Source organism: Molossus molossus, unplaced genomic scaffold (assembly GCF_014108415.1).
Source record: "Molossus molossus isolate mMolMol1 unplaced genomic scaffold, mMolMol1.p scaffold_m16_p_11, whole genome shotgun sequence".
Taxonomy (NCBI): domain Eukaryota; kingdom Metazoa; phylum Chordata; class Mammalia; order Chiroptera; family Molossidae; genus Molossus; species Molossus molossus.
In genome coordinates, this window is record NW_023425346.1 from 71194084 (window position 1) to 71206572 (window position 12489).

The following is a 12489-nucleotide window of genomic DNA, read 5'->3' on the forward strand; positions in this document are numbered from 1 at the left end:
ATTTCAGATGTTCCTGGGCCAGTTCGTAACTTAGAAGTAACAGAAACATTTGATGGTGAAGTGAGCCTTGCTTGGGAAGAACCCTTAACTGATGGTGGGAGCAAAATTATAGGTTATGTTGTTGAAAGACGTGACATCAAGAGAAAGACCTGGGTTCTGGCCACCGACCGTGCAGATAGTTGTGAGTTTACTGTCACTGGACTGCAGAAAGGAGGAGTCGAGTATCTCTTCCGTGTGAGTGCAAGAAACAGAGTTGGCACTGGTGAACCGGTAGAAACTGACAATCCTGTGGAAGCAAGGAGCAAATATGGTAAGAATTTTTGACATAAATTACAAAGTAGCTTATCTCTGTTTTTATCCCTGGTATAACCCAAAGCCCATGTTTGTTTGTTTTCTGTGATAAAATCCAGATGTTCCAGGCCCTCCTTTGAATGTAACCATTACGGATGTGAATAGATTTGGTGTCTCACTGACATGGGAACCACCAGAGTATGATGGAGGTGCTGAGATCACAAACTACGTCATTGAATTAAGGGAAAAGACTTCTATCAGGTGGGACACTGCCATGACAGTAAGAGCTGAAGACCTCTCGGCAACCGTCACTGATGTGGTGGAAGGACAGGAGTACAGTTTCCGGGTCAGAGCCCAAAACCGAATTGGAGTTGGAAAACCAAGTGCAGCCACACCCTTCGTCAAAGTTGCTGATCCAATTGGTAAGCCCATCAGAAAAAGGAAATAACCTTTTCGTGAAATCCAGAAATTAAGCCTATCAATTAAATAATTAAAGTTAATGAACAGGTAGAATGTCAGAAAAATTTGAAAATCATAAAAATGTAGTCTGTGCCTACTACTTTTATTGAATGAAGTCAGTAAACCTGATATTTTAATAGGGATGATAGAAATGATTACAGCATTATCTTAAGTTGTCACTGAATTAAATGGTATTCCAACTCTTCCACTCCAGAGAGACCAAGTCCTCCTGTGAACCTAAGTTCCTCAGATCAGACTCAGTCATCAGTTCAGCTCACATGGGAACCTCCTCTGAAAGATGGAGGAAGCCCGATCATAGGCTATATAATAGAGCGATGCGAAGAAGGGAAAGATAACTGGATTCGTTGCAATATGAAACCGGTCCCTGAACTGACCTACAAGGTAGGGCATTTGCATCTAAAAACAGTATTCAGTGAATGATCATGGACTTAACCATGTAAGTCTTTTACAAATGTTGATTCATAATTTTAGGTTACTGGATTGCAGAAAGGCAATAAATATTTATATCGAGTATCTGCCGAAAATGAAGCTGGTGTTTCAGATCCATCTGAAATTCTTGGTCCTCTAACTGCTGATGATGCTTTTGGTAAGTGGATATTTTGTTTTTAGATCTGGGAATAGCACATAGCTACTTCGGGGTACCAGGGACTTAAATATAGTACTGGAAACTCATTGATTTTTCTTCTTGGTAGTTGAACCAACAATGGACTTAAGTGCATTTAAAGATGGTTTGGAAATTATTGTCCCGAATCCTATCAAGATCCTGGTTCCAAGTACAGGCTATCCAAGACCAACTGCAACCTGGTCTCTGGGAGATAAAGCACTCGATGAAGGGGATCGTGTGAAAATTAAAACCTTGTCTGCCTATGCTGAACTTGTCATTTCTCCAAGTGAACGCCCGGACAAGGGCATTTATACACTGAAACTGGAAAATCCCGTGAAGGCAATTTCTGGGGAAATTGATGTCAATGTGATTGGTAAGGAACTAAACGTTTGTTACCTAAAGTAATTTAACTATTACTAAATATTGGTTCAAGCTATTAATGCTATTGACTTCTGCATTTATTCAGCTCGCCCAAGTGCACCCAAAGAACTGAAATTTAGTGACATAACCAAGGACTCAGTACATTTGACTTGGGAACCACCAGATGATGATGGAGGAAGTCCATTAACTGGATATGTTATTGAAAAGCGAGAAGTCAGCCGGAAGACATGGACTAAAGTGAGTTTTTAGCAGAGATGCACTAATGCCAGAAGAGTGGGGAAATCCCAGAATTCGAGGTTGTCATTGCAAAGTTTATGTTTTTACTTTTACCTTACTGAAAAATGCTTTTTTAAATGCATTGATGCTAATACTTCCTGAGGTAGTTCAACCAAGATTTGATATCATTGCCTCATTTGTGAGCCTTACCAGATTTTCAACTAGGTTTGTTTAAAAAAAAAAGGCTACCTTAACTAATCACTTGGTGCCTGATAAGTACCCAAAAGCCCTATTAAGCTACAAGCCATCATTAAGAACTTAGCTCCCTGGTGCTCAGCCTTCTCACCACTACATTACCTTGGCTTAGAAGCCAAGAAAGGAGACAAAGGAAGGTATAAAATTCCTTTGGTCTAATCTGCCAATTTTTTCTCCTCAGTTTATAGTCATTAGTATTTTTTGCCTTGATTTAAAGTCTTATTTCTAATAACCAAGCTGGTAGAAAAATAATCAACACCTTATTTGCCCCCTTTTTAGTGTGTACACACAATGAAACAGTTTTACCTTATATTAAGGATCAAAAACTTAGTGTCTTACTTTGCAATTTTTCCCTAATAACCCTTAGCATTAAAAACAACTTCTATATGTATCCCTGCTCATGGTAAAACATCTTTTGACTTGGGCAAAGGGTTTTGGAAAAAAAACTAACTAACTGTATTTCTTTGTCCCAGGTTATGGACTTTGTGACTGACTTAGAATTCACAGTTCCTGATCTTGTTCAAGGAAAAGAGTATTTATTTAAAGTGTGTGCTCGAAACAAGTGTGGCCCTGGAGAACCTGCATATATTGATGAACCTGTAAATATGTCAGCTCCTGCAAGTGAGTACTTTCTTGATGATCGCTCACCTAGCCTCTTGTTACCTTTGTTTGCTTTCAGACCTGGAGTTAAAATTATGGGGAAAAGGCACAGGTTAGCAATATGAAGATTTCATAGATGGTCTAAGATTGACTCTCTCTTTAAAATGTTACAGCGGTACCTGACCCACCAGAGAATGTTAAATGGAGAGATCGAACAGCCAAGAGCATCTTCCTAACGTGGGATCCACCTAAATATGATGGGGGTTCACGTATCAAAGGATATTTAGTTGAAAAATGTCCACGTGGTTCTGATCGATGGGTCGCCTGTGGAGAACCAGTTGCAGAAACAAAGTATGTCTTTCATTATGCGGCACAGGAGTAAATGTTTATTCTTAGTCTCTAAAATGAGCTTTCTTTTGGAAAAAAAAATCTAAATGTTAGGTTTTTTATTGAGATTCCCCTGTTGTGCCCGTCTAACTTTACAAAGTGCTGCTGTTATACTGATCCCTACTCAAGGTTCGCATCAGTTCCAATATTGAAGCATCCAGAACTGATTTAAAGAATACTGTTATATCAGGGGTGTGAATTTGGGGAATATTATGAATACTTCACAGTGGAACAGATTATATGCATTATAGTAAAATATCCTATTGTGTTTCCTGACAGAATGGAAGTAACAGGTCTTGAAGAAGGCCAGTGGTATTCCTACCGTGTGAAGGCCTTGAACAGGATGGGTGCTAGCAAACCAAGCAAACCCACAGATGAAATCCAGGCTGTGGACACACAGGGTATTTATTTTTGTTTTTGTTTTTTTTCTGTTTGTTTGTTTGATCCACCAGGCCTGTGACTTTACTTCTGTGTGAACTTGCTAACATTGTAAATATTCTTTTTCTAATTCAGAGGCTCCCGAAATTTTCCTCGACGTGAAGCTCCTTGCCGGTCTCACTGTAAAAGCAGGAACTAAGATTGAACTTCCTGCCACTGTCACTGGCAAACCCGAACCTAAAATAACTTGGACGAAGGCGGATAAGCTTCTGAAGCAGGACAAAAGAATCACCATTGAAAATGTCCCTAACAAATCCACCGTGACGATCGTCGACAGTAAGAGGAGCGACACGGGCACGTACATCATTGAGGCTGTGAACGCGTGTGGCCGGGCCACCGCCGTGGTAGAAGTGAACGTCCTCGGTAAGGGAGGCTCTCGTCTTTCAAATAGACAAACTCATTGCAGCTACCTTGTAAAACAAAACGCGTTCTAACTGTTTTTTCTCTGCACGTGTAACGTCATCCACAGATAAACCTGGACCACCAGCTGCTTTTGACATCACAGAAGTGACCAACGAGTCGTGTCTTCTAACATGGAACCCCCCACGAGATGATGGTGGGTCTAAAGTCACAAACTATGTTGTGGAGAGAAAAGCGACAGACAGTGATATGTGGCACAAGCTCTCATCAACTGTCAAGGATACAAACTTCAAGGCAACCAAATTAACACCCAATAAAGAATACCTCTTCAGGGTTGCTGCAGAGAACATGTACGGTGTTGGCGAGCCAGTTCAGGCCGCTCCAATAACAGCCAAATTTCAGTTTGGTAAGTTTCTTATTACTCAATTGGAAAGAAAGAAAAAAAAGGATGCATGTGTCAAACTTGGATTTAGGTATCATATTTATATATAAGACATACAACATGTATTATTATCCTGTCTGTAGATCCACCTGGACCTCCAACTCGCCTAGAACCTTCTGATATCACTAAAGATGCAGTGACTCTCACATGGTGTGAGCCAGATGATGATGGCGGCAGCCCAATCACTGGATACTGGGTTGAAAGATTAGACCCTGATACTGATAAATGGGTTAGATGCAATAAGATGCCAGTAAAGGACACAACATACAGGTATGCCCAAAATCTCTATCCAGATGTTAAAACTGTTATAGGGTACATACATTTTCTCTTTAGTGTTCCTTTTGATGATACATGATTATATATTTCTATAATTTTTAAAATTATTTTTACTTATATTTCACATAATTTTTAAAATGGTATGGGTTCCAACCAAGGACACATTTCTTAATTTATTAAAAAATACTACCTTTCTGAAAGTTTCAGTGTTTGGTCTTCCAGTATATTATGGTAATGATAATGGTTATAGTATTATAATTAGGTTGGTATATCTAGCCAAATCTAAAGTGTGGAACAGTTAAAAAGCAATTGTAAATTTATATTAGAATATTTTCATAAATTTCCAAAAAGATTTTCACAATTTAAGTAAATTAGTCTCTTCTGTGTAAAATACACAGAGGTTTCTGCTTTTTCTCATGGTGTTCAATGGATACTTTGTTCCTAATTTAGAGTGAAAGGTCTCACCAATAAGAAGAAATACAGATTCCGTGTGTTGGCTGAAAATCTTGCTGGACCTGGAAAACCAAGTAGATCAACTGAACCAATCTTAATAAAGGATCCCATAGGTATTATTTATATATTGTATGTGATTCTTTTGAAGCTTATATTATCTCCTTATTTTTACAAACCTGAATAATAATTTCATTTCATTGGCTTGCAGATCCTCCATGGCCTCCTGGAAAACCAATTGTGAAAGATGTAGGCAAAACATCAGTAACACTGAATTGGACAAAGCCAGAACATGACGGAGGGGCAAAGATTGAGTCTTATGTCATCGAAATGCTAAAGACTGGAACAGATGACTGGGTCCGAGTGGCCGAAGGAGTTCCCACCACTCAGCATGTGCTCCCAGGGCTCATGGAAGGGCAGGAATACTCATTCCGAGTCAGAGCTGTGAACAAGGCTGGAGAAAGTGAACCCAGTGAACCCAGTGACCCTGTACTCTGTCGGGAGAAGTTATGTAAGTCATTCTTGATGTTTAGGGTGTATAAATTCTTTTAAAGTATATCTGAGAACTGAAATATGAGAAACTATGAAAAACTCATTACTAGATTATTTCATCCTTGCTATACAACTTCCTAGTGATTACTAGAGAATTTAGTGAAAACTAAATATTGAGCAATAAAAAATTATATTTGTTTTCCTTTAATTCTTCTCCAGATCCTCCATCACCACCTCGCTGGCTTGAAGTTATTAATATCACAAAAAATACAGCAGACCTAAAGTGGACAGTCCCTGAGAAAGATGGAGGATCCCCCATCACCAACTACATTGTGGAAAAGAGAGATGTGAGGCGAAAAGGCTGGCAAACCGTGGACACCACTGTCAAGGACACCAAGTGCACAGTAACCCCACTGACAGAGGGCGCTCTATATGTGTTCCGAGTCGCTGCAGAAAATGCCATAGGACAAAGTGACTACTGTGAAATTGAGGACTCTGTCCTGGCCAAAGACACCTTCAGTAAGTTCTTTAACTAAATCTTTATAACACAATTTGTTGTGGGTTATCACTGTTCCTTCTGGTTTTTCTAACCATTGAATATTTTGTTTTCAGCCACCCCTGGACCACCCTATGCTCTGACAGTTGTTGACGTGACAAAACGACATGTTGACCTGAAATGGGAACCACCTAAAAATGATGGTGGAAGACCAATACAGAGGTAGAATTTCAATTAATGCATAAAGAATAATTTACAAATGGCTGAAAATTCTTTTTTTTTTTCTCTATCAATGCTAATGACATGCTTTGTTATTTCAATAGATATATTATTGAGAAGAAAGAAAAATTAGGTACCCGTTGGGTGAAAGCTGGAAAGACCTCAGGACCCGACTGTAAATTCAGAGTAACTGACGTCATTGAAGGCACAGAAGTCCAGTTTCAGGTTCGGGCAGAAAACGAAGCTGGAGTTGGTCACCCAAGTGAACCCACAGAAATCCTGTCAATTGAAGATCCAACAAGTAAGGAGTGCTGACTATACAAAAAATAGTGTTTTGAGCTTAATGATGAGACTGTGGATGTGAATGTTTCACTCATTTTTCAGGTCCTCCTTCACCTCCCCTTGACCTGCATGTGACTGATGCTGGGAGAAATCACATCGCCATTGCTTGGAAGCCTCCAGAGAAAAATGGTGGAAGTCCTATTATAGGATACCACGTTGAAATGTGTCCAGTAGGTACTGAAAAATGGATGCGAGTTAATTCTCGCCCCATAAAAGACTTGAAATTCAAGGTTGAAGAAGGTGTTGTTCCTGACAAGGAGTATGTCCTGAGAGTGAGAGCCGTCAATGCTGTTGGTGTCAGTGAGCCATCTGAAATCTCCGAGAATGTGGTAGCCAAAGACCCAGACTGTAAGAACACAGTTTCTTTTATAATTAATAAAACAGGCTTTACTCCTGCATTGCATTTTGACCTACTCTTTTGTCCTCTTTTGGATTTTACAGGCAGGCCAACAATTGATCTGGAGACTCACGACATTGTTGTTATTGAAGGTGAAAAGTTAAGTATTCCTGTTCCCTTCAGAGCTGTCCCAGTTCCAACTGTTAGTTGGCATAAAGATGGCAAAGAAGTTAAAGAAAGTGATAGATTAACAATGAAGAGTGATCACATCTCAGCCCACCTTGAAGTTCCCAAGAGTGTCCATGCAGATGCCGGGGTTTATACCATTACAGTGGAGAATAAGCTTGGCTCAGCAACTGCCTCAATCAATGTCAAAGTCATAGGTAAGCATTCTTTGAAAACACCAGACATTCTTCACATGTTGGGAAAATTAGTTAACTTTGCCACATTAGTATAAATGGCTCGTTGAGTGAACTAAATGTCCTTTCAGATTTTTCTTTCAATATGAGAAGCAAAACAATTGTAAAGAGATGAAATAGGTAGTTAAATTCTGATCAAACTAAATTAATTCTGCATGTGAGGTACTAATTTAAATAAAAGATATAGCATGCCCAAAGAATGTTAAAATAACCAATATTCCTTTACTAATTGTACTTGCATTTCTTTCCATAGTGTTCTAAACCAGGGTCAATAACATTTTCTGCCCCCTCCTCCCAACACACAGATGTTGTTTGGAAATTTGGAGGCCACTTTTTCTGGGAACAAAGATTCAGGGGGAGATACTGACTTTAATAGTTGGGGGCCAAGGATACTGAATTGTCTGTAGTGTAAGGGACACTCCTGCACATCAAAGATTGTTCTACCCAAAATGTGGATAGTCACAATTAAGAAAGAGTATTCTAGCAACATGCTGACTTTTCAGATTACAATAGTAATTATACATTTTATTTCTAATAGGCCTACCTGGACCATGCAAAGATATTAAAGCAAGTGACGTGACCAAGAGTTCTTGTAAATTAACCTGGGAACCTCCAGAATATGATGGTGGAAGCCCAATTCTACATTATGTCCTGGAACGCAGAGAAGCTGGGAGGAGGACATATATACCAGTCATGTCTGGTGAGAATAAACTATCTTGGACTGTAAAAGATCTTATACCAAATGGTGAATACTTCTTCCGTGTTAAAGCTGTCAACAAGATTGGTGGAGGCGAATATATTGAACTGAAAAATCCAGTCATTGCTCAAGATCCAAAGCGTAAGTTTGAGCATGAATGTAATATAGCTAGGAATTAATATGCAATTTATTTTAAGAAGATGGACTTCCCTATATTAACAGTTTTTCTCTTGCTCTTCAGAGCCCCCTGATCCACCTATAGATGTTGAGGTTCATAACCCCACAGCTGAGGCAATGACTATTACATGGAAGCCACCTTTGTACGATGGAGGAAGCAAGATTATGGGTTACATCATAGAGAAGATTGCTAAGGGTGAAGACAGGTGGAAGAGATGCAATGAACACCTGGTGCCAATCTTGACTTATACAGCAAAGGGACTTGAAGAGGGAAAGGAATACCAATTCCGTGTGCGAGCAGAAAATGCTGCTGGTATTGGTGAACCTTCTCGGGCCACCCCTCCAATCAAAGCTGTAGATCCTATTGGTAAGTTTTGCTTAATGGGGTTGGTATTTTCCCATTATTGAATAAATGAGAATAATGTTTCAGTTCAGAACTGAAGACAATTATTGTTTTTCATCATTACAGATGCCCCAAAAGTCATTATGAGAACAAGTCTAGAAGTAAAACGAGGTGATGAAATAATACTTGATGCAACAATTTCTGGATCACCTTACCCAACTATTACATGGCTAAAGGATGAAAATGTTATTACACCAGAAGAAATTAAGAAGCGAGTAGCACCCACAGTTAGGAGGAAGAAGGGTGAAGTTCAAGAAGAAGAACCATTTGTCCTACCTCTGACAGAGCGTTTGAGTATTGATAATAGTAAAAAAGGAGAATGTCAGCTACGTGTCCGAGATTCTGTTCGACCAGACCATGGCCTGTATATGATCAAAGCTGAAAATAACCATGGTATCGCAAAAGCTCCTTGTACTGTCATTGTGCTGGGTAAGTAGTTAAAACTACCCTTCCCAATGAAACACAGTTTAAATAAGAGTTTTAGTAAAACTAGGTGGCAGTTAAAAGAAGTGGGAAATAGCTTTAGCAAGGTGTCCTTAGTCCCAATTTTTTTTCTCCTGGCTATGAAAAAGAAATCAACTAACCTTGTTATTCATTAGCTAAGGTGATATAAAGATAGACAGATGTAGGAAAAACAAAAGTTTATGTCAAAGGAACATACTAATATTTACATTTTCTGCTGCAACCATTTCTACACAAATTTTTAATCACCACTTTCTTTTGAAATATTAGATACACCAGGACCACCAATCAACTTTGTATTTGAAGATATTAGAAAGAACTCAGTCCTCTGCAAATGGGAACCACCCCTTGATGATGGTGGCAGTGAAATTATAAACTACATTTTGGAAAAGAAAGATAAGACAAAACCTGACTCAGAATGGATTATTATCAGTTCAACACTCAGACATTGTAAATATTCAGTGACAAAACTGATTGAAGGAAAAGAGTACCTCTTCCGTGTAAGAGCTGAAAATAGATTTGGACCTGGACCACCTTGTGTTTCAAAGCCACTTACAGCTAAAGATCCATTTGGTAATTTTCCTTTAGCATCTAAATTTTGCCTTTTTATCAAATGCATCGGTATATATCTCACACAGCTTGTAAATTTGAATTTTTATGTCATACTAGGGAATTGATTCAAATATACTATTTTTTTTTTTAACCAGAACCACCTGATGCACCTGATAAGCCCATTGTGGAAGATGTTACCAGCAACAGTATGCTAGTGAAATGGAATGAACCAAAGGATAATGGAAGCCCCATCTTGGGTTACTGGCTTGAAAAACGTGAGGTTAATAGTACACATTGGTCTCGTGTCAACAGAAGCCTTCTGAATTCTTTGAAGACCAATGTAGAAGGCCTATTAGAAGGACTCACCTATGTCTTCAGAGTATGTGCAGAAAATGCAGCTGGTCCTGGAAAGTTCAGTCCCCCTTCAGATCCCAAAACAGCACATGATCCCATCTGTAAGTAACTCCTTATGCAGAAAGTGGGGTACAGCATGGTGATTATATACTTGAAAGTTGTTAAGACAACAAATCTTAAATATTAACACTACAAAAATGGTAATTATGTGAGGGGTTGGAGATGTTAACTAACCTTATTATGGTAATTATTTCACCATACATATATCATATATACATGTATCAAATCATGTTGTACACCTTAAACCTACATATGTTATATGTTAATAATATTTCAATAAAGCTGGAAAAATCAAACAAAATACTAAGTGACTATGGACACATAAATTGAGGTTACGGTGTAAAGTTTTAAACATCTGTATATATAACTTAAGTTTCACAAAACAGTACTTACCCATATTACATGCAATGCACTGTGGAAAATGAGTATGATAGGTAAGCTACTGGACATTTTAAAACCATCAGTGAGTGTTGATTTGTATATCTGCGTTCATTCTAGCTCCACCTGGGCCACCTGTCCCAAGAGTCGCTGACACAAGCACCACAACTATTGAACTAGAATGGGAACCCCCAGCTTTCAATGGCGGTGGGGAAATTATTGGCTACTTTGTCGACAAGCAGCTGGTTGGCACCAATGAATGGTCACGCTGCACAGAGAAGATGATCAAGGTCCGTCAGTACACTGTCAAAGAAATCCGAGAGGGTGCCGATTACAAACTCCGAGTGAGTGCCGTCAACGCTGCGGGTGAAGGACCACCTGGAGAAACGGGACCTGTTACTGTGGCTGAACCGCAAGGTACTTAAAAGTTATACGATACCGGTTATGGTTATTTTCCTGGTATGGGATTTTTTCTTTTTTTTTTCATCTTTCTTGGGCTAACTAATGTTTGACTGTTCTCTTTGAACAGAGCCTCCAGCTGTGGAACTAGATGTTTCTGTTAAGGCTGGAATACAAATAATGGCTGGGAAGATGCTCCGAATTCCAGCTGTGGTAACTGGCCGACCAGTGCCCACAAGAGTGTGGACCAGAGAAGAAGGAGAGCTGGATAAAGACCGTGTTTTGATAGAGAACGTTGGAACCAAATCTGAACTAGTTATCAAGGAGGCATTGAGAACAGATCGTGGCAGATATGTGATTACAGCTACCAATAGCTGTGGTTCCAAATTTGCAGCAACCAGGGTAGAGGTTTTTGGTAAGGAATGTTACACAGGTTTTTATAGGATTTTCTTAAGTGATACTATCTTGTTACACTGATTTTTTGTTGTTGTTGTTGTTTTATTTTTCAGACGTCCCTGGTCCAGTTCTTGACTTAAAACCTGTCGTAACAAACAGAAAGATGTGTCTGCTAAACTGGTCTGATCCAGCAGATGATGGAGGAAGTGAAATCACAGGCTTCATTATTGAAAGAAAAGATGCCAAGATGCATACCTGGAGACTGCCAATAGAGACTGAGAGATCTAAATGTGATATCACGGGTCTCCTTGAGGGACAAGAATATAAGTTCCGTGTGATTGCCAAGAACAAGTTTGGCTGTGGCCCTCCTGTTGAAATAGGACCAATTCTTGCAGTTGATCCACTAGGTAAAAGAGAAGGTTTTCACTGTTTATAAAGTAAATATTGTTTGTTTCTAGTTATGGCATTTGTTTACCGAACCTTATGGCTTCCAATTCCCAACAGTCTCAAGATCTATAGCTAGAGAGTAATAAGAAAGGTAAATCAAATAACTGCTAGCAATTTGAAGAATACCATATTTGCTAAAATTTCCATATAATTTTTGGCTCACTATAATTTTTACACAAAATCAATCATGGTTATATGTACTAAAAAACTGAATCTGCTGGAGCTTAGCAATAACCTAAAAATAATTTAGAGAGAGTCTATCTTCGTAATAGAATATACTGGAGTAATTAATTTAGTAGTTAAAGAGAGTTCATTGTTTCTAAAAGGTTACAGGACAGACATTGCCTTAGGAAAAATGTCTTAGTCTTTCTTTAGATGTCAAGTAGTCCCCACTCTGGAAGAATATAGAGGCCCCAAACCAGAAAGAGCCACTAAGGGATAGAAACCAACCAAAAGAAATCTCCTTGACCAATATGAACAAATATGAAATCCTAAATTTGCACACATTGGTAATGCACACTGATATACCATCCAAGACAACAAAGTCTTTGAGGATGACCCATTCCTCAAGAGACAGAGGAAGTTATTTCTCCACCACCACCACCACTACCCAAAAAAGATAAACAAAATGATATCCTGTACCACTCACTGTAACAGCTCATCTCAGAATTTTCACTAT

The 12489-nt window shown here is 38.9% G+C and overlaps 1 protein-coding gene across 1 annotated transcript in view; it reads left to right on the forward strand.

Moving 5' to 3' along the window:
* The window catches only part of TTN (titin), a 272606-nt gene that overhangs the window by 182652 nt on the left and 77465 nt on the right, over positions 1 to 12489 (forward strand). Inside the window, exons 202-228 of the mRNA XM_036253264.1 lie at positions 8 to 310; positions 411 to 713; positions 965 to 1152; positions 1243 to 1357; positions 1464 to 1748; positions 1842 to 1993; positions 2701 to 2848; positions 3001 to 3178; positions 3494 to 3615; positions 3728 to 4015; positions 4122 to 4418; positions 4538 to 4724; positions 5181 to 5296; positions 5392 to 5691; positions 5892 to 6191; positions 6285 to 6390; positions 6492 to 6688; positions 6772 to 7077; positions 7171 to 7449; positions 8024 to 8323; positions 8424 to 8726; positions 8829 to 9191; positions 9495 to 9797; positions 9932 to 10231; positions 10689 to 10985; positions 11098 to 11382; positions 11477 to 11770. Of these exons, the coding sequence (XP_036109157.1) occupies positions 8 to 310; positions 411 to 713; positions 965 to 1152; positions 1243 to 1357; positions 1464 to 1748; positions 1842 to 1993; positions 2701 to 2848; positions 3001 to 3178; positions 3494 to 3615; positions 3728 to 4015; positions 4122 to 4418; positions 4538 to 4724; positions 5181 to 5296; positions 5392 to 5691; positions 5892 to 6191; positions 6285 to 6390; positions 6492 to 6688; positions 6772 to 7077; positions 7171 to 7449; positions 8024 to 8323; positions 8424 to 8726; positions 8829 to 9191; positions 9495 to 9797; positions 9932 to 10231; positions 10689 to 10985; positions 11098 to 11382; positions 11477 to 11770 (6615 nt within the window). The remainder of the gene's footprint in view (positions 1 to 7; positions 311 to 410; positions 714 to 964; positions 1153 to 1242; positions 1358 to 1463; positions 1749 to 1841; positions 1994 to 2700; positions 2849 to 3000; positions 3179 to 3493; positions 3616 to 3727; positions 4016 to 4121; positions 4419 to 4537; positions 4725 to 5180; positions 5297 to 5391; positions 5692 to 5891; positions 6192 to 6284; positions 6391 to 6491; positions 6689 to 6771; positions 7078 to 7170; positions 7450 to 8023; positions 8324 to 8423; positions 8727 to 8828; positions 9192 to 9494; positions 9798 to 9931; positions 10232 to 10688; positions 10986 to 11097; positions 11383 to 11476; positions 11771 to 12489) is intronic.